The sequence below is a fragment of the Meriones unguiculatus genome, chromosome 1 (genome assembly GCF_030254825.1).
Source record: "Meriones unguiculatus strain TT.TT164.6M chromosome 1, Bangor_MerUng_6.1, whole genome shotgun sequence".
NCBI classification, from domain to species: Eukaryota; Metazoa; Chordata; class Mammalia; order Rodentia; family Muridae; genus Meriones; species Meriones unguiculatus.
In genome coordinates, this window is record NC_083349.1 from 60,236,370 (window position 1) to 60,259,237 (window position 22,868).

The following is a 22,868-nucleotide window of genomic DNA, read 5'->3' on the forward strand; positions in this document are numbered from 1 at the left end:
AATGCTTTGCTTAGGGCTGCTCATACCAGACTACCCTTGTTCCTGTATAGGAAAGGCTGGCAGAAACGCAGAAGGCACCCAAGAGACCTACCCATAACACTACTCCTTTTTTTCACCCAGAGGCAAGGGAACACATAGTTTTCTGAACCCAGTTGGCCACCATCAGGACCAGGACCCGGGGTAAAGTCTTAAGGAAAGGTCCCTTATCCAAGTCCAACACCTGCATTAAAGACATGAAGTAGGGGAAAAAAACACTAAAGAGACTGTCCCACACAAATCAATTTTTAATTGCTTTGATTTGCCACCAGCTCCAGCTCCAGCTGCTCTGGGGTTTATCACCATGGAAAACACTAAAAACCTCAGGCTAAGTTACCCATCTGGTGATCAGTTATCAGAGATGACCCAGTCCACAACAGCTTAAGAGTTTACATCTAAGCATGTGAGTCTGTTGACAAATTCTCTAGAACTAGCACACTTCCGCTCAATCAGAACTCTGGCCTCCAGGGAGGTCAAGCATCCCAACAAGACAGATGCTAAATGGACAGGTGCTCAGGAAGCTCCAGACCCACTCTGAGACCTCCTCCGGTCCCCACTGTGCTGCTTGCCCCTGCCATCCTGGGGGGATCTTAGAGCAGCAGCTATTTCAGAAGCTGTGGGAAAAGGAAAGCCCTACAGCGGTTCCATGGAGAATATCCAAAGACAGAATCAACAGGCCAATTTCACGAAGGTTGGGTGTGCCCAAGGCCCAACTAGACTATGGCTAGACAAGATGGAGGCCTCAGGCCTGATGCTCACCTAGCCTGTTTCAGCACCCTACCCCAGCAGGCTCTCTAACTCCCAGCACCAGACCACAGCAGGAACAGATTCCTCTCCAGAGGAAATTCTTAGGCAGGCTGAATGTAAACAACAGCAGGGTGAGGGGGTGGAACACGTGGAGGGGAGCTCATCTAGGCTCCCATTGGAGGGGGTGGGTGGGGAGGGAGAGCTGCTGGAAAGGGAACTAGCAAAGTAGGCACCTTGAGGGCTCCAGAAAACCTGTCAATGTTTATTTCACACGCACTCTTTTAAGACAGTTTAAAACAGACTAAAAACGAAAGGCTAAAGTTGTGGGCCTATTGTGCTGATGAGCCAACAGTTGGAAGGGCAGGGAAGCGAACAGGTGCTCCTGGTGACAAACCAACACCCAGAAAGGAGAGGTCTAACAGCAGAGCACCAGCCACATCCAATCTCCAATTCCTCGGAGGTGTCAACTTTGAACTCAGAAAACAGAAAATGGTGCCAATCCCTGCCTTGCTGCTCTATGCTGAGGTGCTAAGGACTGGGCAGACTGCAGTGAGGGCAGGGGCCTTGCTCAGCTCTGGGTCCAAAAGGAAACAGGATGTGGCATTAGCCAAGAACAGCCATTGGCTTTCAGAGCGCTGGCATCAGCTGAGGCCTGCCTGACCAGCACGTGAACAATCAGAAGCTAGAACTTGGAATCTCAACTGGAGTCATGAGGCAGAATACAGGGAAGTGCAGCCTGGAAAGCCCACACTTTCAGTTGCCTCTTTCGTTGCCCACCCATTTCTTCCCAAATAAGAGCATCCTGGGATTGCCCCTGCTGTCCAAGCTCACTGAAGCATGGCCTTCACCAAGAGTCTCGACGTCTGCTTCTCTCCAACCTTGAAGGAAGTCCTCTCTCCTTGTGCTCACCCTCCAGCCCAGGAGCCTCATGGGTAAGGCAGTCAGTGGCTCTTAGGCATGTGCAGCCTCAGGAGATGGTGGAGAACTCCTTCAGGAGGGCTTCCTGGCTAAGTGTGTGGAAGGCCAGGTTCCTCCTGACATTGGTACTAATGGACCGAACCTGGAAGGTGGAAGGGCAGAGCAGAGAGAAGACAGTCCATTACAAACAGCAGAGGGCAGTTCCTAAGGCACTGGGCCAAGATGAAGTGTTCACTGTGTTGGCAGGAGAAAGGCCTGTGGAGAAGGGGCTGGGAGATCCAGACGCTTAACTCCAGGCGACTTTATGGATTCAGCAGCCTCTCAAGGAGGCTTGTCCACAGAAATAAGTAAACTACCCTCTGAGGGAAAGAATGGTGTCTGCCTTAGTCCCCAAAGTCCAGGAAGCTTTTCTTTAACTTCTGCTTTGCTCCAAGAGAGTAAGTGGAGTCAACGGACAGGAAGTAAAGGAAGGAGCAAGCAGGGCCAATACCAGGCAAATCCAGCTCATTAGCTCCTCAGTGGACTACAAGTTTGCTCCTCAGTGCCAGAGGAGCAGCCAGAAGGAGTGGAAAGCAGAGGCAGCGCCAAGGAGCTGAAAGACAGCTTCTGCTGTGGAGGCTCATGCCTATAATCCCAGCACTTGGAGGCTGAGGCAGGAGGACCACTGCAAGTCCCAGGCCAGCCTGGGCTACATAGTGAGATACTATACAGAGAGAGAGAGAGGCTGATTTCCCTTTACAACCATTCTCCATAACCTAAAGACATTTTCTATTTGTTTCTGGCTCTCAGTAAATCTCCACATTGATGTAAAAATCACCATTCAATCTCATTAAAAACACTGCGCCTACTTTCTCATTACATGATGGTTTTCTTATTCACAAGTAACTCGCCACAGAAAAATCTTCAGGCATTTCATGTCAGGGTTAGAGTTGGACAGTGGTGCTCTGAGATCTGGCACCTTTGTTACACACTTTGTCCAGCTTAGTGGGGTTAGGGCCTCTGCGTCCTGTCCCATTCGCTACCAGGGTTTGTGTCAACCAAGAGGGCAGCATAGCTACAGGGAGGTAGAGCTTTTCCTGGAGTGCAGGGAACAGGAAAGGGACAATCGAAAGGGAGAGACCAGCTTGGAGTCATGCCTGGAAGAGACTGGGTGCTTGAAAAACGAGAGTGGACATAGAGAGTGAGGACTGGGGAGCTATAGTAAGGGGGGGCTTTTGGCATGGCAGGGGAACTCAGGCCAGAGACCAATTAAGGAGTGAGGAAGGAGTGACTGCAGGAGGATCAGTTACTCTCACTAGCTGCTCTAGAGACAGGGAAGGGAGTGGCTGCCACTGGCAACACATACCAGACCCCAGCCCAGCTGCAGCTGGTTGCAGACAGATGAGGTGGGCAATGCTGGTTTGGGACTATCTGCCTCTCACTGCCTCATTCCAAAATGCTTTGGTAGAAAAGCTACATACCAAACCCCTTTAGTTTTATTAATCTAGCAAACATACCCTAGATTACAGCAGATCCCAGTGTCTTAAAAATGGGTCCCCCCAAGAGATACAGGCAGCATTGGGGATGGAGTGCTCACCAGCTCTTTGAAGAAGGCAGCCTCCTTGTGTTGCTCCGAGTAGCGCTCATACTGGTCCAGGCCATCTTGCAGCTTCAGTGTGAGGGTGTCATAGTTGGCTCGCACCACCTCTAGTACCTGAGGGCAATCAAAGGCCAAGCAGGGTCTCAGTCCCTGGCAAGAATGTTTATGTAAAGCAAGGAGGCAGGCTGGCAGGGCACAATTTTGGTTTATGAGATCTTGTGGTGTGTGTGTGTGTGTGTGTGTGTGTGTGTGTGTATAGGTATGTGTGTATGTGAGACAGGTTTTCTCTGTGTAGCCCTGGCTGTCTTAGAACTCAACTCATCTACAGAGGCTGCCCTGAGTGCTGGGATTAAAGGCGGGGAGGGAGAGGGGGGCACCATTGCCATCTGGCTGAGCTTTTTTTTTCCTCCTCTTCCTTTTTGAGATGGTGTAGCTAAGGCTGACCTTGAATTCTTTATCCTCTGGTCCCTGCCTCCCAGTTGCTGAGACTGCAGGCCTGTACCATTCTGCCTAGCTTCTGGGACCACTTTTGACTCTTTTCCATTCCCTGCCTTTCCTGACCAGCCCAGCGTGGATACCAAGGCTGTGTCCTCTGTATAGTCACTGATACCACAGTACTCTAGCCTCTTTGCGAGGCCTCCTCTGACCAGGCTGTCCCAGGTGCTGAGGACAGCCTTTTGCTAGTGCCTTCCTGCTTTTTCCTTTCTGGAAACTGCATTTCTTCAGTCCTGGGATGTTCCTTAAGCACCATCTGCCACTTGTTTTTATCTCTTGGTGCCAACCCACCATTCTTATCCATCTCTTGGAGCATACTTTTGGGTATCCAAGCATTGAGGTACAGTGGACACCCTCAAGAATAAGCCACAACTATTATTATTCTGATGGGGCATAAAGTGGTGTGTCCCCTACAGTGTTTCTGACTTTTGTTTTTTGAGACAGTGTCTAGCTATATAGTCCACACTATCCTGGAACTCACTATAGAGCTCAGTGTGGTCTACAACTTTTCATCTTCCTGTCTCACCTTCTGAAATCTGGGCTTACAAGTGTCTGTCACCATACCTGATCTGACTCTCTATGGGGTCAATTAAAAATGCAATTGACCTTGGGAATCCTGGAACTCTGAGGTTAATAATAAAGGGACTGCCAGCCAAACTTGATGTGACTTCAGTTTCTAAGACCCTAAATCAAACAAAGGCAACGGGAGGGGCAGGTGGGAGGAAAGGCACTCTGTCAAGTTAGCACAGTGGACAGGACAGGGAAGAAGGGCCAGGGAAGGGAATGACTATGCCCCCTGGAAACTTGCATGGAGCTATCTGATGGGCAGGAAGACCATAACACCAAGGAAAACCTTGCTCATCAGAGAACTGGGAGGGTAAGTGTGAGGGACTTGGTTCTGACAGAAGGCAGGGGGTAAAGGGAGTCAGCTAGGGTCAGGATCTACCAGTGGGACAGACTTTCCCTCGGAGCAATGTTCTTGCCTCCAAAAGGGCTGGAGAACACCAAGAGAGGGGCTGGGTCCTGATGGGAGAAGCTCTGAGTTTGGGTTTCAAGGGAAGAGGCAACAAAGACAGAGGCCTATCTCCCCTTCTTCACTCTAAAAATCCAGATGGTTTTGACTGCTGGGTCCACACTGTCAACTGTTTGCTCTGCCTTCAGTGCAATGAGCAAGGGGATTGGTACCCAGCAATGGCAGGCATACAGGTAAACCCGTTCTCTCACGCTGTGGATAGCATTCATAGCTGAATGGTTGCAGCCTAGGTCTTGGCTCAAGGCCATAAAGGGGGCAAAATTCCTCCAGAATGGTGCCAGTCCCTAGAAACCACGCAAAACTTTGCTTTAAAACCCTACATCTAAAAAGCCAAGACAAAGCAGCTGGGCACCTGTTCCTCAGGTGTCTGGACACAATGGAAGTCATTAAGAACATGGACTTTAAGGTCACAGGTCTGAATTTTGGTTCCACATTAAGCATTGATTAACTATGTAAATTTGTTGTGAGTTTCTGGTCTTTTAGCTTCAGTTTTCTTATCTATAAAGGAGTGTACCACTACCTGCCTTATCACACTGATGTGAAAGGACAGAGACAGTGACTTTCCAGTATCTGGCACATTGTGAAAAGCCAATAAATGGTTACTAATATAAGGGATGGTTAGGTGATGAGGGTTTTGGATGTTCTTGGTGTCGCCTGACAAACCTAACTATAAGGCAGGAGAAAGGCCTGGTTTATCCTCAGTAAGCAGATGGGTTCTGCTGCTAAAGATACCAGAATCACCTATGCAATGTAAGCACAGACACCAGCCGGAAGTCGGAGAGTAGTGTTAAGATCTATATCTCGAGTAGGAGATATAGATTGTGAGAAAGAAAAATTGAGCAGATAGGCTCATAAAAGCCTGGCTTTGCATTGCACAGGTTGTGAGGATTTGTTTTGTTTTAATGCTTTCACTTTTTAAAGCAAGGCCTCTGAAACGAGAAACTCTAGCTTGAATCACCAAATTAGCTGGAAGTCACTTCAATGGATGACCTTTGAGTTGATTCTGATAAGAGAAAGCAAACACCAATTCTTTCCTCAGAATTCACATTACAGTTCTAAATTCGGGACAGATTAAGGCTATCTGAGCACTGAGATGTTTTATAAGTGGGGCCCTGGCTGCTGGGTCTCCCTGATCATGGGTACTGAAAAAGAAGCTTCTATCCACAGCTAGTGTTTGGGAAGACAGTACTACAGTTTAGAGCATGACCTGAAGGGCCAGAGGACTGGTTCAGTGGGCAAAGGACCTGCCAGCAAGCCTGATGACCCAAGTTCAAACCTCAGAGAAGCAACTCCCGAGTGCCGTCCTCTGACCTCCACAAGTGTGCTGTGGCAGGTGCACGCCAGTGCTCTTGCTTCCTTTGTCTTGTTTCTGAGACATCCCTGACCTGGAACCAAACTGGTCTCAAACTCAGAGCATTTGCCCTCCAGCTGGAATTAAAGGTGTGTATTACCACACCTGGTCCAGTTTTCCTATCAAGTGGAGTAACGATACTTTTATCAAACAGTGCTAACTCTGGTGACTAAATAGGGCGATGAAAGGTGACAAGCCCCATGTTGACATAGCAGAGCTATTCCTACTATTACTTTCTTTCACCTATAGTTTATTTTAGTATTTTTAATCTTCTTGAATGATTCCTTTTTTTATGCACATTGGTGTTTTGCCTGCATGTATGTCTGTGTAGGGGTGTCGGATTCCCTGGAACTGGAGTTACAGACAGTTGTGGGTGTTGGGAATTGAAGCAGGGTCAAAAGAGCAGCTAGTGCTCTTCACCTTGGAGCCATGTCCTTGGCCTCACGTAGGGTTATGTTGCAGGGCCCGAGGTTCCCTTCTACCCACTCCTATCCTCCTCACCTTCAGAAGCCACCTATATTTTATAGGGTTCCTGGGGAGATTAGCTGGCTGGCCCTCTCCAGGAGCAACAAGCATGAAACGACTACCACTAATTTCCTTACTCGAAACTGCCATTAGCAGATGCTTCACCCTCTGAAGAGAGCCAGTGACTATGTGGATTTCTTGCACTGCCTAACAGAGTCCAAAGAACAGCAAACACTCAACAAGCTTGCAGAATTAATTTAGTAACACAAGCTCAACTAAAAAGGTAAGGAATCTCTCATTAGGGTCACATGGTAAGATCAGGATTAGCCCCGACTCTCTAACACTCAGCACTGGTCAGTACTCTGATAGCTTCTAACACCCTCAGAGCCAGTTCCTGCCTGAGCAGAGTCAGGTGTGAAACAACGAATGGTTCATGGGGTTGAGATGCTGCTGCACAATTGTTTGGGCGGGGTTTCAAGTAACCTCAAACTCCCTATGTGACTGAGGCTGTCTTCAAACTCCTGATGTCTTTGCCTTCTGCGTGCTGAGATTACAGGCATGTATCCCTATGCTGGACTCACAGGCAGGAGAAATGAAGGGGATTAAGGTTTCTTCTCTTTAAAAGAAATAAAAATGTACACCCAGTGTGTGTGTGTCCACTTGCCATGACATGTGGAGGTCAGAGGGTAATTTACTTGAGACAGTTCTTTTCCACCATGTGAGTCCAAGAGACTAAGCTCAAGTCATTAGCCTCAGTGGCAAGTGTCTTTACTTCTGACCACTGTCAAGGTTCCTTCTGATCATAGTCTCTTCCACTTTATTCTACTGTGATAATTAATTCAGGGTGCAGCATTCTAGGATGACAGGACCCCTAAGACATCAGCTTCAGGAAAGGCCATTTATTGGACAAGTCTGACCTCACTGATGGCTGAAGCTTCCATCAGGACCAATCTGAAAGGCAGATTTCATATACAAAGAGTGAGGAAAAGAAGGAAAGAATGGAAATGTCCCTTTATTCCACATACATACAAACTATACGTTAAGTTTTTTAGAAATCAGATTTAGCCCATTCTGAAATGTCCAACTGAGGTGTGTTATAGTCGGTGACAATTTTCACAGTGTAAATTCAACTCAATTGTGTGGTGTACTCATTAGATAAGTATGCCAACAAGCTAAGCAGACACACACGGTGATCTCTTAGCAGCCAGGTTCAAATACTTGTTAAGCTATTTTTAGCATTTGTTTACATAGAGCAACTAAAAGCTTTGCACCTCAAAGGACAAGAACAAACAAGGAGATCCATGAGTTCCAGGTCTAACTAGTACCCAGAGGAGACTAATTCCTTCAGACTCTGTGCTGCTCTTGCTTCTCTCTAGCGCGCTCTCTCTTCTCTCTCATTAAAAAGAAGTCTGTGACTGTATGTGGAGGTGCTTCTGAAGGCCAGAAGACTGTGTGTCCCCTGGAGCTGGAGATCCAGGCAGTTATGCATCACCCATGTGGCCGCTGGCCTCTGAATGCATGTCTCTGCAAGAGCAGAAAACACTCTAACCAGACTTCAGCCATCTCTAAAAAAAATTTTTTTTTGAGACAGGGTTTCTCTGTGCCTTGGCTATCCTGGACTCACTTTGTAGACCAGGCTGGCCTCAAACTCACAGAGATCCACCTGCCTCTGCCTCCCAAGTACTGGGATTAAAGGCATATGTCATCACGCTCCACTTTTCATCTTTAATTTTTTTCTTTCCTTTTAAAAATTTATTTTATTTTGAGTGTATGAGCGTTTAGCCTGAATGTGTGTACTAGGTGTATGCAGCACATTTGGAGACCAGAAGAGGGCATTGAATCTCCCCAGACCAAAATGATTGATCGTTGTGAGCCACTTCTGGAAACTGAACCTGGTCCTCTGTAAGAGCAGCCAGGGCTATTTTTTTTTTTTTAACATTTATTTATTTATTATTTATACCATATTCTGCCTGCATGTGTGCAAGCAGGCCAGAGGAGGGCACCAAATCTCATCATTGATGGTTGTGAGCCACCATGTGGTTGCTGGGACTTGAACTCAGGACCTTTGGAAGAACAGCCAGTGTCCTTAACCTCTGAGCCATCTCTCCAGCCTCCAGCACTGGGATTCCCATGTTGAAGGAAGAGAACCAATTCCTTCAAGCTGTACTCTGACCTTCACACACAGGCTATAGCACACAGCGCACCCCTCACCCCAAATAAACACACATAAAAAGAAAAGCGGCAGGCACTAAGAGTCTAATTCCATGATGAAGTAATCAACTCATCATGAAGACATAATAACCCTGCATGTATGTGCAGATGATAACAGAGCTTCAAAACTCTGAATAAAGCAAACAAGAGTCTGAAGGAAGGAAATGAGGGGATTTGCAGTTACTGTTGCAGCTTCCTTGCTGCCATCAGTAACCAATAGAACAAAGAGACAGAAACCAGGGCAACTCTAAGACTACCAACCTACTTGACCTAAAGGGTATTTGTAGAAAACTCTCCTCAGCTATAGCAGAACACGTTCTTCTCAAGTGCACACAGAACGGTCACCAAGATAGACCATGCGCTGCAGCCTAACTGAACCTCAATATAGTAGAGACTGGAATCACATCAGGGAATTAAATAAGAAATTGATAAGAATCACATCAGGGAATTAAATAAGAAATTGATAACAAATGTATCTGGAAAATCCCCAAATAACTGAAATAAAATGACACATTTCTAAATGTCACAGGAGAAAGAGAAAATATTTTGAGTTGAATAAAATGAAAAGAGAATTTATGGGCTGTTGTTAACCACAAGGAAAACTAAGACCACTCAATTTCCGTATTAGGAAAAAAGCTAGGTGCACACCTTTAATACCAGTAAAAGAAAGGCAGAGGTAGGCAGATCTCTGTGAATTTGAGGCCAGCCTGGTTTACAGAGTGAGTTCCAGGATAGTGAAGGCTACACAGAGAAACCTAGTCTTTAAACAAACAAATAAATAAATAGAAAGAGAGAAGAAAAATAAGAAAGAAAAAATAAGATAATCTTAAAAATAATTAGTAAAAACAACAAAAATCAGTAAAATTAAAGCTGATTTACTGAAAAGATTAATAAAATGATAAACTTCTAAGCAAACTGATAAGGAACAAAAGAGAAAAGGTATACTTTCCCCACATCGTAAACAAGAGGGAGAGCATTTAAAGTTTATAGGCATATCAAAGGAAAAGAATATGGCAACCAACTATGTCAGTAAGTTCAATAACCTAAATGAACAACTTTCTCCAATAAACCTGGTATGTGGCACATGCTTATTAGCAGAAGGATCACCATCATCCTCAGCTACACAGTGAGTTCCAGGCCATCCTAGGGTACATAAGACCCTGTCTAAGAAATTAGTAAAACTGCTACAAGCAAGCAGAGAACGGCTCAGCAGGTAAAGGTGCTTGTCACTGTGCCTGACACCGGAGTTCCACCTCTAGAAACTGTATGGTGGAAAAAGAACTGACTCAGCCAAGTTGTCAGATGTTAAGTTTCAATCCAGGACAAACAGCTAAGGATCCTATTTAACACTTCAAAGTAGACCTGACCTACAGGCTCTCCCAGCATCCCTCAGTTCCTACTTATTACAGGATATGGCTGCCCTCTACATGAATCCTGCCCCCAGCTCTCCAGCCGGGCTGCCCTTCCCCAGAGGCTCTTCCCTACCTAATTCAGCCATTTTGGTTCCCCACTTCTTTTGCACCGTTGGCCTCCTGGCTGTTGCACCTAGTTCCCCTCTCCACCTCTCCCATTCCTCTTCCCTATCTCCTCACATGGCTCAGGGTCATGACCACTCTGGACCCCCCAGATGTGTCTGATTCTGGTTATACTCTCTCTCTTACTTCCACATGTGTATCATTGGACACATGCACACACACACACACACACACACACACACACACACGTAACTTAAAAAATAAAGCAGGAAGACTATACCTAAACTTACTATGAAAACTGAACTATGGGGAGATGACTCAGCATTTAAGAGGACTTGCTGCTCTACCAGAGGACCCAGGTTCAATTCTCAGCTCCCACACAGTGACTCACAATTATAACTCCAGTCTCAGGGGATCTGATGCCCTCCTCTGGCCACTGCAGGCACAGCACAGAAATATTCAGGGAAAAAAACAGTGTACATAAAATAAAAAATAGTAAAATGAATAGTGTATCATGATCAAGAGGTATTTATCTCAGATGGGGAAAATCTACATGTTCGTCGCACTAGACACAAAGTTATTAGCACAACCCAAGATCTCAGCTGGGTGGACATTGTGATGAACAATTTAACCTTTCAGCAATCATGTGACAGAAAGGAACTTTCTTATTTTGAGGAAGGGAGTCTATAAACACCTACAGCTAAACTTGGAGTGTTAACTTACACCTGTATTCTCAGAATGTACAAAGTTACAGCAGGAGATTCACCAGGAATTCAAGACCAGCAGGGACTACAGAAAGAAACCTTTTGAAAATACCAAGGCACCAGGCAGTGGTGGCACACACCTTTAATCCCAGCACTGGACAGACAGAGGAGGTATAGTTGGAGATCAGCCTGGTTTACAGAGTGAGTTCCAGGGCAGCCAGGGCAATATAACACAATGAGACTCTGTCTCAAAAACAAAACAAAACAAAACACACACACACACACACACACAAACAAAAAAGGGAAATTGAAATTACTACTTATGTAATGTAAAAGTAAGATAATATGGAAGAAATAGAATAAAATAGGTAAAAAACAGTACACTCTAAAGTATAAAACACTAATGAAGAAAATCTTAAAAAAAATCTCATGTTAAGAGACATACTAATGGATTTGAAGACAGTATTGTTGTCACATTCTGGGCGCTGGATATTAAGCCTAGGATCTTGTGCATGCTAAGTACATGATCTACCATTAAGCTACATCTCAAATAATATATTAAGGTATCAGTTCTTTCTAAAACCTTCCCTATAGAATTACCACAACTCCAGCCAAAATCACAGCGACTTTTTAAAAACATTTTGTTTTATGTATGAGTGCTCTATCTGCATGTACACCTGCATGCCAGAAGAGGGCATCAGATCCCAGTGTAGATACTTGTGATGTGGTTGCTGGAAATTGAACTCAGGACCTTTGGAAGAGCAGACAGTACTCTCAACCTCTGAGCCATCTCTCCAGTACCTGCTCCCCAGCAGATATCTTTTAAACAAAAAACTAATTTTTTTTTTTTTTTTTTTTTTTTTTGCTTTATATGTGAATTCAAAGGATCCTTCCGCTTCCACCTTCTAAGTGCTGGGATTACCAGTATGTGGTCAACACCGGGTTTATATAATGCTAGGAATCAAACCTACAGCTTTGCGTGCGCTAGGCAGGCAGTCTAACAACTGGACTGGATTTTTAGCCCTCAAGGTATGTAGATGGGAAAGAGATGGTAATGGACCAACTGGGTATTTGAGGGGAAATGGATATTTACTTTTACACAATAAAGATACACACAGCTTGAAATAAATCACAGATCTAAGTGTAAAAGGCTGACAGGATGGCTGAGAGGGTTGTCACTAAGTGTGAAGACCTGAGTTCAATCCCTGGGCCATATGGTAGGAAGACAGAACTGATTCCTAAAAGTTGCTCTTTGACCTCCACAGACAAGTGTCCTTTCCCACCTACAATAAACAATCAAATGTAATTTTGTTGTTTGTTTGTTTTTTGAGACATGGTTTCTCTGTGTAGCCCTGTCCTGGAAATCACTCTATGAACCAGCCTGCCTCTGTCTCCCAAGCACTGGGATTAAAGGCATGCACCACCACTATTCAACTAAACAAAAGTAATTTTAAAAGAAAACTTATAGAAGAAAAAGAAAGTTAAAAACATTTGCAACTAGGACTAGGTAGTAAAAGCTTTGTACAGGATGTCCTTAAACTTATTATATAGCAAACAGTGACCTTGGACTCCTGATCCTCTTGCTTTTGCCTCACTGGGAACTCAGGAATGCAGGAGGGAAGGGTATCTTAAAGTGGGCATGGTGGCACATGTCTGTGATCACCGCACTTGGGAAGATGATGCAGAAGGATCACAAGCAGCTTAAAGCCAGTGTTGTGTGCCTACTGAGTCTCAACTCCAAAGATCCACATGCTGCATGCACATGCTTCCGGGGGAAGATGAAGCTTTGGAGTTGGTGTAGCCTAGACCAGTACAGCAAGTACTTCCATACTTTCTGCACACAAGAAATCTGGGAAGAGTCAGCCTAGGCAGGCACATATTTCCTGTCTTGTACCAAAGAGTCTATGAAGCAGGGAGTTCTCTGACCAAAGCAGGTCCTGAGAGTTTCCTTCAGAATTGGTTCTTTTTCAGAGTACTTTTGTCAAAATGGCTGATAAAAAGAAAGAAAGGAATAGAGGGTGTGTGTGGGGGGGACATGTCCCACCTTCACAAAGAACCAAACCCCAAACCAGAGGCAAACAAACAGCAACTATTACAAAACCGCAGACTCGGTACTTCAGTGGCCTTCTACCTGAGATAACTGGATATTCTAGGAAACTACCACTTAATATGACTTGCTTGGAAACAGGGCTTCAAAGGGGGGAAGTCAACCCGTGGCTTCCAGAGCTGGTCTGTTTGAAAGGCACTGCTTCCTTCCTGCAGCTGCCTGCAGTCAATATGCACACGTTTGCTGATTTGGTTTTCTTCCTCTCTATTTTCATCTCCTATGCTTCAGGACCAAACTCAATTTTAACACCAATTTGAGCTGTCCAGTTCTCACAGTTGGTCTAGCCTTTCAAGGCTGCTACCAAAGGGCTTTCTTGTGCCTTGAGACTTATTGATGTGACAGCCTGTACCTGCCCTTCAGCGAGGTGGTCCAGATAATGAACCTCACTGTGGGTGATTAGTAAGAGGCCATTACTTGCTTAAAGGATTGGTGACAGTGACTTTCCTTAATTTCCCTGGGCAGTCACCCTATGTCCCTGACTTTATTTGGCTGAAGCTATGGACAGCCCTGTAAAGCTTTTCTTTGCACTAATTACAGGTCCAACACATTGAGACCCTTACCCTGTACAGGCAAGGCATCCAATCATGTTTAGAGGTGCCAAGGTAATGGGAATGGAAGAAACAAAGACACACAAATTCTCCATCAGGCCTCCTCGACACTGTCCAGATCCATCTAATAGGCAGATGTGTCTGAACTCCCCACCTGAAGTGGCTTTCCTTGGCAACATGGTATCTCGGAGAGTTACACTCTGAGCTGAAGAAATCACTATATCTAGCCAAATGCAGTGGTGCATACCTGTAATCCTAGAATTTGGGAGATGGAAGCAGGAGGAGTTCAGGACCAGCCTTCTCTGATTCTAACTCACTATTATCTGCCTCATCTCTAGGGACTCATAACAGTCAGAATCCCAGTTGTGAGCTATGCCCAGCGTCCCTTTTAGCTGAGTGGGCTTTTCAGATTGCAGTTATCACATGATCTTGATTGTTATGAAAAATCAAAGTACTGTTAGGAGCCCTAAAACCATTTTAAGGTGGTGAGATGGCTCAGCATTTAAGCGCACTTAGCTGCTTTCGCAGAGGACCTAGGTTTAGTTCCCAGCACCCAAATGGTGGCTCTAAAACCGTCTGTAACTCCAGTTCCATGGACACCATGTATATACATGGTGCTCAGACATACATGCAGGCAAAACACTCATACACATGAAACAATAACAAAAGTATATCAAGTCAGCCAAGCACGGTGGCACATGCCTTTAACCCCAGCACTCAGGATCTCTGAGATCAAGGCTAGCCTGGTCTACAGAGAGAGTTTCAGGACAGCCAGGGTTCCACAGAGAAACCCTGTCTCCAGAAACAAAAACCAGCTGTGCATGGTGATGCACAGCTGTAAACCCAGTACTCAAGGAGGCAGCAGCCGGCACATCTCTGTGAGTTTGAGACCAGCCTGGTCTACAATGTGAGTACAGGACAGCCAAGGCTACACAGAAAAAGCCTGTCTTGAAAAACAACAACAACAAACAAAACAAGTCAAAAAAACGTTAACAGAGACACAACTGTGCATAAGGGCGCTTCTAGCCTTTGCTACCGTCGCAGCGGCAAACCAGGCTCTTCCCACGCATCGTGGGAAAGTCCTACAGAACACCCTAAAAGAGGTGGTAGCAGAGATAAAGTAATCCTCCCAAAGACCAAACGGAAGGAGGGAAGTGGTTTTAGAAAAGCGGTTTTTAAAAGAGGGAAGTGCTCCTGACCATTCTCCCTAGTAACCAGAGTGACTGAAGGGGCACTCCTTCTTGGGCTGCAGAAAGCAGGAGTGACAAGGTCCCACTCACGTGGTGGCCATTTCAAAATTCTACCTCAGTGAAGACATTTCTGATAGTAACAGACACAAATAATAACCCAAGCTCTTCTCCACCAGTGACCTCTGTCATTCACCCAGCTTGGCTGTGAACATGATTTTATACTCTTGGATAAAACAGATGCACTACTTTAAAAGCAGTTAAGAGGCTGGAAAGAGATATAGTTAGTTGAATACTTGGCTAGCATGCAAAAAGGCTTGGGTTGGATCCCTGGCATGATATAAATAGAGCATGGTAGGTAGCACATGCCTTGTAATCAGAGCACTCAACAAGGTAGAGACAGAAAGATCAGAAGTTCAAGGTCATTCTTAGGTACAAAGTGAACTCAAGTCAGTCTGGGATATAAGTATCAAATTTTAGTGTGATATAGTTTTGATAACTTATCTACTGTGGTGTAAATAAAAACTCATAAAAAGCCACCACATCCCTTTGGTATGTAGAAAAGCCTTCCCTGGGATACTGATTTGGATTCATTTAATTTACGAACTTATCATGGCACATTAGAACCCTTTATACAGATAAACAGGTATTTCTGGCAGGCAAATCCTTTGGGTTTGTACCCTCAACTATGTAACTTCCTTCTAAGAGTTTTGGCTACCTCCCAGGAGCAGGCTATGTTACTGTTTCTCTTCCTGTCTCCTGTTCCTTCTTCATAGGCCTAGCTTACATATTCCTTCAACATATTTGACAGACTCAAGTTGTCATACATGGCCCAGCCTGAAAAAAATAGAGAAAGCTTCGACTTTGCAGTCAGGCCTGCCTGGCTACAACTGTAACACTGAACAGTCTCTGTAGTGTTCTCAACTATAAAATAATAATTATGTCTATCACAAATAGTTGATGTAAGATGTAAGCAAATAACCCATACAAAAGTGCCCCTGCAACAACTATAAAGTATCCTTTGTGCATTTGCATCTGTTTAAATCTAAGATCTTTCTCCTCTAGGAAGATCTCTGATGGTACAGCCAAGTCCCTGGTCCAATTTAGAGCAATCACCCAAGCAGCACATGACCTGGCGGCTGGCTCAACCTGTGTGCCCTCTTAAGATGCCTACAGAGTGTAAGCAGCAGGAGCCACCCTTCCCACGCCTTTGTGTCTTTCTTGCTTTAGGGAATGAATTCAGCAAACAAACAACTCCATCGAAGTGTTTTCTGCACAACAGGTCAACACAATGCCAGAAATGCCAGAACACAAATAAGGACAGCAAGGCAGGTAGGGTCAGACAGCTAATGCTGGTATCAACATGTCTCACTCAATCAGAGTTCCCACAGCAACCATCACTCATGGCTACAGAGAGGCAGTGCGTGGCTACAGGCTGCTGTAGAAAAGCTCATTGTCAAGTACAGGAAGCTGAGTTATGGCTGTTTTGCGAATCTTAAATCTTAACTCTTGAACATGTGTCTTTCTGCCAAGGCTGCCTTGCATGATGGTCAGGACCCTGGTTTAAGAAGAGGAACAGCACAGAGCACTCACAGGATGCTTCTCAGATGTCTTAATCACCCAGTTAAAAATGCAAAAGTGCCCAGGGAGATTCTTTTTAGCTTTGTTTTGTTTTTGGGAGAAAAAGTTTCTCTGTGTAGCACTAGCCAATCTGAAACTCCCTATGTAAACTAGGCTGGCCTTCTGCCTCTGCCTCCCAGCGCCTATCTAGGGAGAATTTTTATAGGGGTGGCTCCTATGAGGAAAGTGAACATTTGAACTTCTTGCTCAGAAAATCTTGATAGTATCACAGCTCTTCTCCCTCACAACCATCAGTATGCTGGAGCTAGATCACAGGCCTGGTCTGAGAGAGCCGACTTAAATTTTAAAATCTCTAGGAACAGCTGGCTCCATATTGTACCTATGGTGGGAACTTCTCACCAAACTCTACAAATCAGCCCTCTCCACTACACATACACTCAGAAGCTGTTACACACTCACACACCCAGGGGTAGCAACAACTATAAAGAGGAAGTCTCAGGCTTGGCTTTCCTCAGGGGCCTTTAAGTTTTTAATGCTGTCTACCAAGATTTCTGTAAGAAAGTTTTCTCATGCAAAGGATTCTACCTGGGCCCTAAAGATACACACAGTGCCATGCAATGTAGTGATCTCCTCTTATTAACATCTCATGATTCATTAGAAATAAACTAGACTAGGCCTGGTGGCTCAAACTCTAGAAGGCTGAGGCAAGAGAACACTAGTTGGAGGCTAGCCTGGGCTACACAGTCAGTTTAAAAAAAGAAAAAGAGTGAAAAAAAAACTAAGTACCATTCAGATTTCTAAATACTTAGCAGTCATTTATAGTTTTTTAAGATTTATTTTCATTTTATATGTATTTGTGAGTATCTGCAAGTATGTAAGTGTATCACGTGCATGCTGGTGTCTGTGGACGCCAGGAAAGGGTGCTGGAGACCTGAGGCTGAAGTTACAAGTGGCTGTGAGCTGCCCAATGAGGGTTCTGAGAACCAAATCCCGATCTGCAAGTGTAGTAAGTGTTCTTAACTGCTGAGCCATCTCTCTATCGTGCCATAGTCATTTGTAAAAGCTCTTAGAATCAGGAGGAACCAAACCTATTTAGAAAGTTTACTGAAGTAACACCTAGCAGCTTTCAACAATACTCTGCTTGTAATATTAAACAACAACAACAAAACTGTCTTGTGGGCTGCAGAGATGGTTCAGCCAGTATAACATCTGCCACCAAGCCTGACCACCTGAACGCTCAAAGTCCACATGCTGAAAGAACCAACGCTGACCACGCACACACACATGTCCCTACACAATATGTATACACGAAGTATGTGCATACATACATGTAAAACGTGTCTTATACAACTTTATATGGGCCTCCTCTGGATCTAAAACCCAAAGCTCCAGGGAGAAGAACAGAGACTTAAAAAGAAATTATAAGAATTAAAACCTCAGTAAAGATTGCCAACACAGCTAGCTCATACTTACAATCCCAGAATTTGGGAAATGGAGACAGGAATATCACAAAGTCACAAGGGAGTCAGTTCTGGGCTAACCGGAACTATATGAAACTTTGATTCTAAAGTATAAGGCAGGAATGTGGTGCAGACATATATGTAAGTAAAACACTAAAAACAGATAAATCTAAAAAGACAAACTGATTTTGATTCTGTCATAATATTGAAAAAATAACAATTCCTAATGTAGAAAACTAAAAGACCTGATTACATCTCCCTTTGTTCCTATGACATTGTGAATCCCAGCAGAATGTCTTTGTCCTTAAACATTCTTTCTTTGGGGAATGTACTAGCAAACTAACCAGGAGACTCCAGGCAAAGACCCAAATTCTAAGCTATATCCCAGCTCTTAAGATTGTCTCAGAAATCCATGACTCCGTATGCAGAAGAATTTTTAGCAAGCTCTAGGCCACTGGGGTGAAAGTGAAGCTTGACGATAGGCTTGTCTACCCTTAGAAACAGAAAGTAGAATGGTGGTTGCCAAGGCAGCAGGGAGAGAGGAACCGGAAGTTGCTCAGAGGACAGTTTCAGCTCTGCAGCATGGAAAAGCCTTAGAGCCGTGGCACCTCAATGTGCATACCAGTAAGTGTACTGTTTCATACACCAAGGACTGGTTATGCTGGGAAATCTTTTTAACTACAACTGGAAAGAAAGAAAGGTTTGTCCATTAAGCTTCGCCACATGCTGGCCATTGCTACGCTCTTCATAAATGTCTGTGATTAAGCTGGACATGGTGACATATGCCTGTAATCCCAGCACTCAGGGAGATTTCTGTGAGTTCGAGGCCAGCCTGGTCTACACAGTGAGTTCAGGACAGCCAAGGCTACACAGAGAAACCCTATTTCAAACAAACAAACAAATAAACAAACAAAAGATAATTGTTTGTGATCGACTCATAGGCAAATAATTAGGAAGAGACTCTGGGTATGATTGGTGCACACCTGTATTCTCAGCATTTTGGAGGAGAGGCAGGTGGATCTCGGTAAATTAGGCCAGCCAGGATTTGATATCCTGAAACTATATTCACCAGGCTAGCCTCGAACTCACAGAGCTCTGCTTGCCTCTTTCTCCCAAGTGCGGGCATTAGAGGCATGTGCTGCTACATTCCACCAAGCTTCAGACTGTTTTGTGACCCAAAGACATGACATTCAAAACTCTGGAATTCTCCATTTTTCCTCACTTGTTCAGGTCCTAGTTTTGAGTATATTTTATGATTTATGCCTCTGTATTGTCTAAGCTCTATTATTCCTCTTTTGAGTTAAATCCAACTCTCCTTCCCTCCGTGTCTACTCTTACCACAACTGCAGAGACCCTGGACACTGCCTTAACATACTTCTCATGTTTAAACCATCAACTGCAGTCTCTCTCTTTAAAATTACCTTATTTCATATGTCTGGGTGTTTTGCCTGCATATATGTCTGTGTACCGCATGCAAGTCTGGTACCACAGAAAGGGTATTGGATCCCTAGAAGTGAAGCTACAGATTGTTGTCATGTGGGTGTTAAACCTAGGTTCTCTGGAAGAATAGCCAGTGCTCTTAACTGCTGAGACATCTCTTCAGTTCCCAAGGGTTTCTCTTAAACAGCAAATAAGGTCTGCTGGCACAGGGGTGTATTTCCAGGCACTCAGGAAGCTGCAGCTTGCCTGGGCTACAGGGAGAGTTAAAGAACAGTCTGAGCAAGTTAGTAAGACCCTATCAAGATAAAACATAGAAAGGGGGGCTGGGGAATGTAGCTCAATGGCAGAATACTTGCAAAAATAAGTGTGTAAAGCCCTGGGTTTAACTGCAGTGCAGGAGGAGGGGACTTCTATTATGTCTTCAACTCACATTTTTTGAGTACAAATAAAGTAGTCACTGAAACTGTTGAGTGAAACACAGGATGTATGACTCAACTACCCCATGGAAATGAAAAGCAAAAAGCAGGGTCGGGGCCATAGTGACAGAGGGCTGGAGACTCGAACTCCCAATGACTTAAAAGGGTAAGGGTTAGTCTGAGGCTGCTATTTTTGTTCTTTCAAAAGGATAGAGTTCTAGAAATGAACACCAAGGAAAGCAGCCGTGAGAAAGGACCAAAAGCAGATGATAACCTCCTTAAGTCAGAAAGTCCTTCGGCTGACACGTATTTTGACAGCATCTCCCTCTACAGCCCAGGCCGACCTCAACTACACTGATGCATGCTGGGATTACAGCGTGAGGGACAGTGACACATCTTTGGATTAATCTTTTCCTTGATGATGGAGTTTCCTGGTATAATTAAATGGCTCTACTAGGTAGACATGGGTGTTTACTACAAAGTTACACTGGAGAGAGACAGGAGTTAAATCTCAGTTGAGGGTGTGTAATGAGGCTGAGAGTTAATTTTTTTCAAGATGTTATAGAAATAACTACAGCTCATTGTTTCACTATTGATAGAACACCCACCCCCTTTCAGCTTTGTTTTGTTTGAGATAGGGTCTTATTATGTAGCTTTGGCTGTCCTAGAAGTCACTATGTAGCCCAGGCTGGCCTCAAACTTGAGAGAGCTGCTTGCCTCTAGGATTAAAGAAGTATACTACTACATCCAACTTAAAAATATTTTAATTTATTTATTTTGAGATAAAATCTTAGTAGCCAAGGCTAGCCTTGAACTCTTGATCCTCCAACCTCCACCTCTTGAATGCAGGGATTACAATGTTCCACAATGCCTAGTATATACAAAAATTTTAATTTATAAAGATAAACAAATCTTCAAAAATCTTCACAAATCTAGGTGGCCTTGGTGGCTCTTCTAATATCAATATGTGGGAGGCTGAAGCAAGAGGATTCTGTGAGTTGAAGGCTAGCTTGAGCTACATAGTGAGTCCCAGGTTAGCCTACGCTATATCGAGTAACCCTACCTTTCCAAAAAGAAAATAAAAAGATTCACAAATCTTTTGTAGGAACAAAATGAAAAGCTGGGCAGGCAGAGTTAACAAAGACCTGTCCTGTGTGCCTGAACTTACTAAATGCTATATGTCCCAGCTAACACCTATTATCAGGTTTTAGGTTTTAGTTTAGAAGTACTTCAGAACCTCCTAGGAGTTAGAATCCTGTTTTCTTTTTCCTCCCTACTACGGTAGCTGCTAAGAGCTGCAGTGTCTCACTGCCCTCAAAGCCAGCTCTTTGGGAAGCTGCACACACTTGACTTTGTGACATTCGTATTAATGCTCATAAGTGAAGGGAGAGACGTACTCCACATGCTGGAGATAGACCAGGCAGTCAAATGCCTCTACTGATAAAATCAAGTGCATCATAATGCTACCATTTAGCACCCTTCAGAGGCAGTCCAGGAAGAGAAACCATTCTGGGAGCAGAATCTTGGGATAATAGTACTGTATCAGAGGTAATGAGCATACAATAATTCTATGACTGCAAAGATCACACTCAGACTTTCACCACTGATCCTGATTGGCCTTTTGTAGCAGCACAGACATGTAAGTATTTTAACTATTTAACAGTAGGTTGATCACTTTGGTGGTGCTAGAGAACTTCATACATGTTAGACAAGCATTCATGAGCACTCTACCACCGTATTCTATCCCCAGCCCTCTTCCCCATTATTGAATAAACGGAGTCCCTTTCTCTGGGAACTGTCGCACTTTTGGCTTGTGGCCTCAAGAAACACTTTCCATCATCACATTTAACCTTGAAAGAAGGTGAAAGCGAATGAGGATACAGCTTGCTATCTTCCCTTTTCTGAGTTTCTCATGCGCCACGGTGGATTTTTATTATTGGTTGGTGGCTGCTACTTCAAGAAAAAGATCAGCTGACCTTCCCAAGCTGCTGGGGGATGAATGCTGCTGTGGCTTTCAGGCTCTTCAGAGCTTACAGCAGTAGAAGGATCATCTTCTTCCCTTGACATACACAACACAACACACAGAACATTCTGTATAAAAATGACACAATAAAATTAACATTAACTGCTCCAACAGGAAAAGGGAGCATCAATAAATACCTCACAGACAGCTCCAGATCCAAAGAACAGGAGTCTGCTCTGCTCCATTGGCAGACGAAAAGGAAATGAAAGCCGTTTGCAAAGGCAGCTGTGAGGATGGAGTCACACAGCTGGCCTCACAAAAGAGAACAAATATCTCAAAGGAAACAACTGACACATTAATAGAGGTCTAGCCATCTGGCTGCAGAAAGGACCACTGGAGGGGGTACTGAGAAGGCTCTGTTAGAAAAGAGCTTGCCTGCTGCCTCGCCAGGGAACTGGCCCATGGTGCATTGGCAAGAAAGGAGAGCAGAGCACACAGGGGTTCAGTAGCCTGGAATCCATTCCTTGGCTTTTCCAACTTAGAAGGATGTGAAGCAAGGAAGGAGAATCGGGTATGTATGTATGTATGTAAGTATGCATGTATGTATGCATGCATGCATGTATGTATGTATGTATGTATATTTAGTGTGGGTGTGTGCAAGTGAGCATGTGTGGAAGACAAAGGTTCACAACCCGTGCCTTTCTTCAACTGCTTCTACCTTCTCTGTGTGTGTATGTCAGAGCCACTGACTGAACTTAGAGCTCATCTGTCAACTAGACTGGCTAGCCAGCAAGCTCCAGGGATCCACCTACCTCTGCTTTCCTAATGCTGGAATTACAGGCATGTCTAGCTTCTTTATGTGGATGCTGGGCGAATGAGCTCAGATTCCCAAGCCTGAGCAGCAAGCACCTCCCTCAACTAGGCCATCTCCTAAGCATCTTACTCTGTGTTTTTGATACAAGACTCAAAATCCTCAGAATGAGACAGCAAGGTGGGCCTGCCTACATTGGAAGGTAAAGACAGGAGAGCCAGGAGCTGAAGGACATTCTCAGCTACAGTGAATTTACCCAGATGAGCTCAATTCATATAGCTAACATAGGCTATGTGAGCCCGGTTTCATGTCTTTTTTTTTCTTTGTAGCAGCAATTTTAT

At 44.4% G+C, this 22,868-nt stretch overlaps 1 protein-coding gene across 6 annotated transcripts in view; it reads right to left on the reverse strand.

Annotated features, from left to right (window-relative positions):
• Positions 1-261: 261 nt before the first annotated feature.
• Positions 262-22,868, reverse strand: part of Armh3 (armadillo like helical domain containing 3) — a 173,951-nt gene continuing 151,344 nt past the window's right edge. For all 6 annotated transcript variants that reach the window (XM_060390550.1, XM_060390551.1, XM_060390548.1 and 3 more), the window contains 2 exons: positions 3,278-3,394; positions 262-1,843 (listed from right to left, as the gene is read on the reverse strand). In XM_060390550.1, the coding sequence (XP_060246533.1) occupies positions 1,751-1,843; positions 3,278-3,394 (210 nt within the window). In that variant the 3' untranslated portion in view covers positions 262-1,750. The remainder of the gene's footprint in view (positions 1,844-3,277; positions 3,395-22,868) is intronic.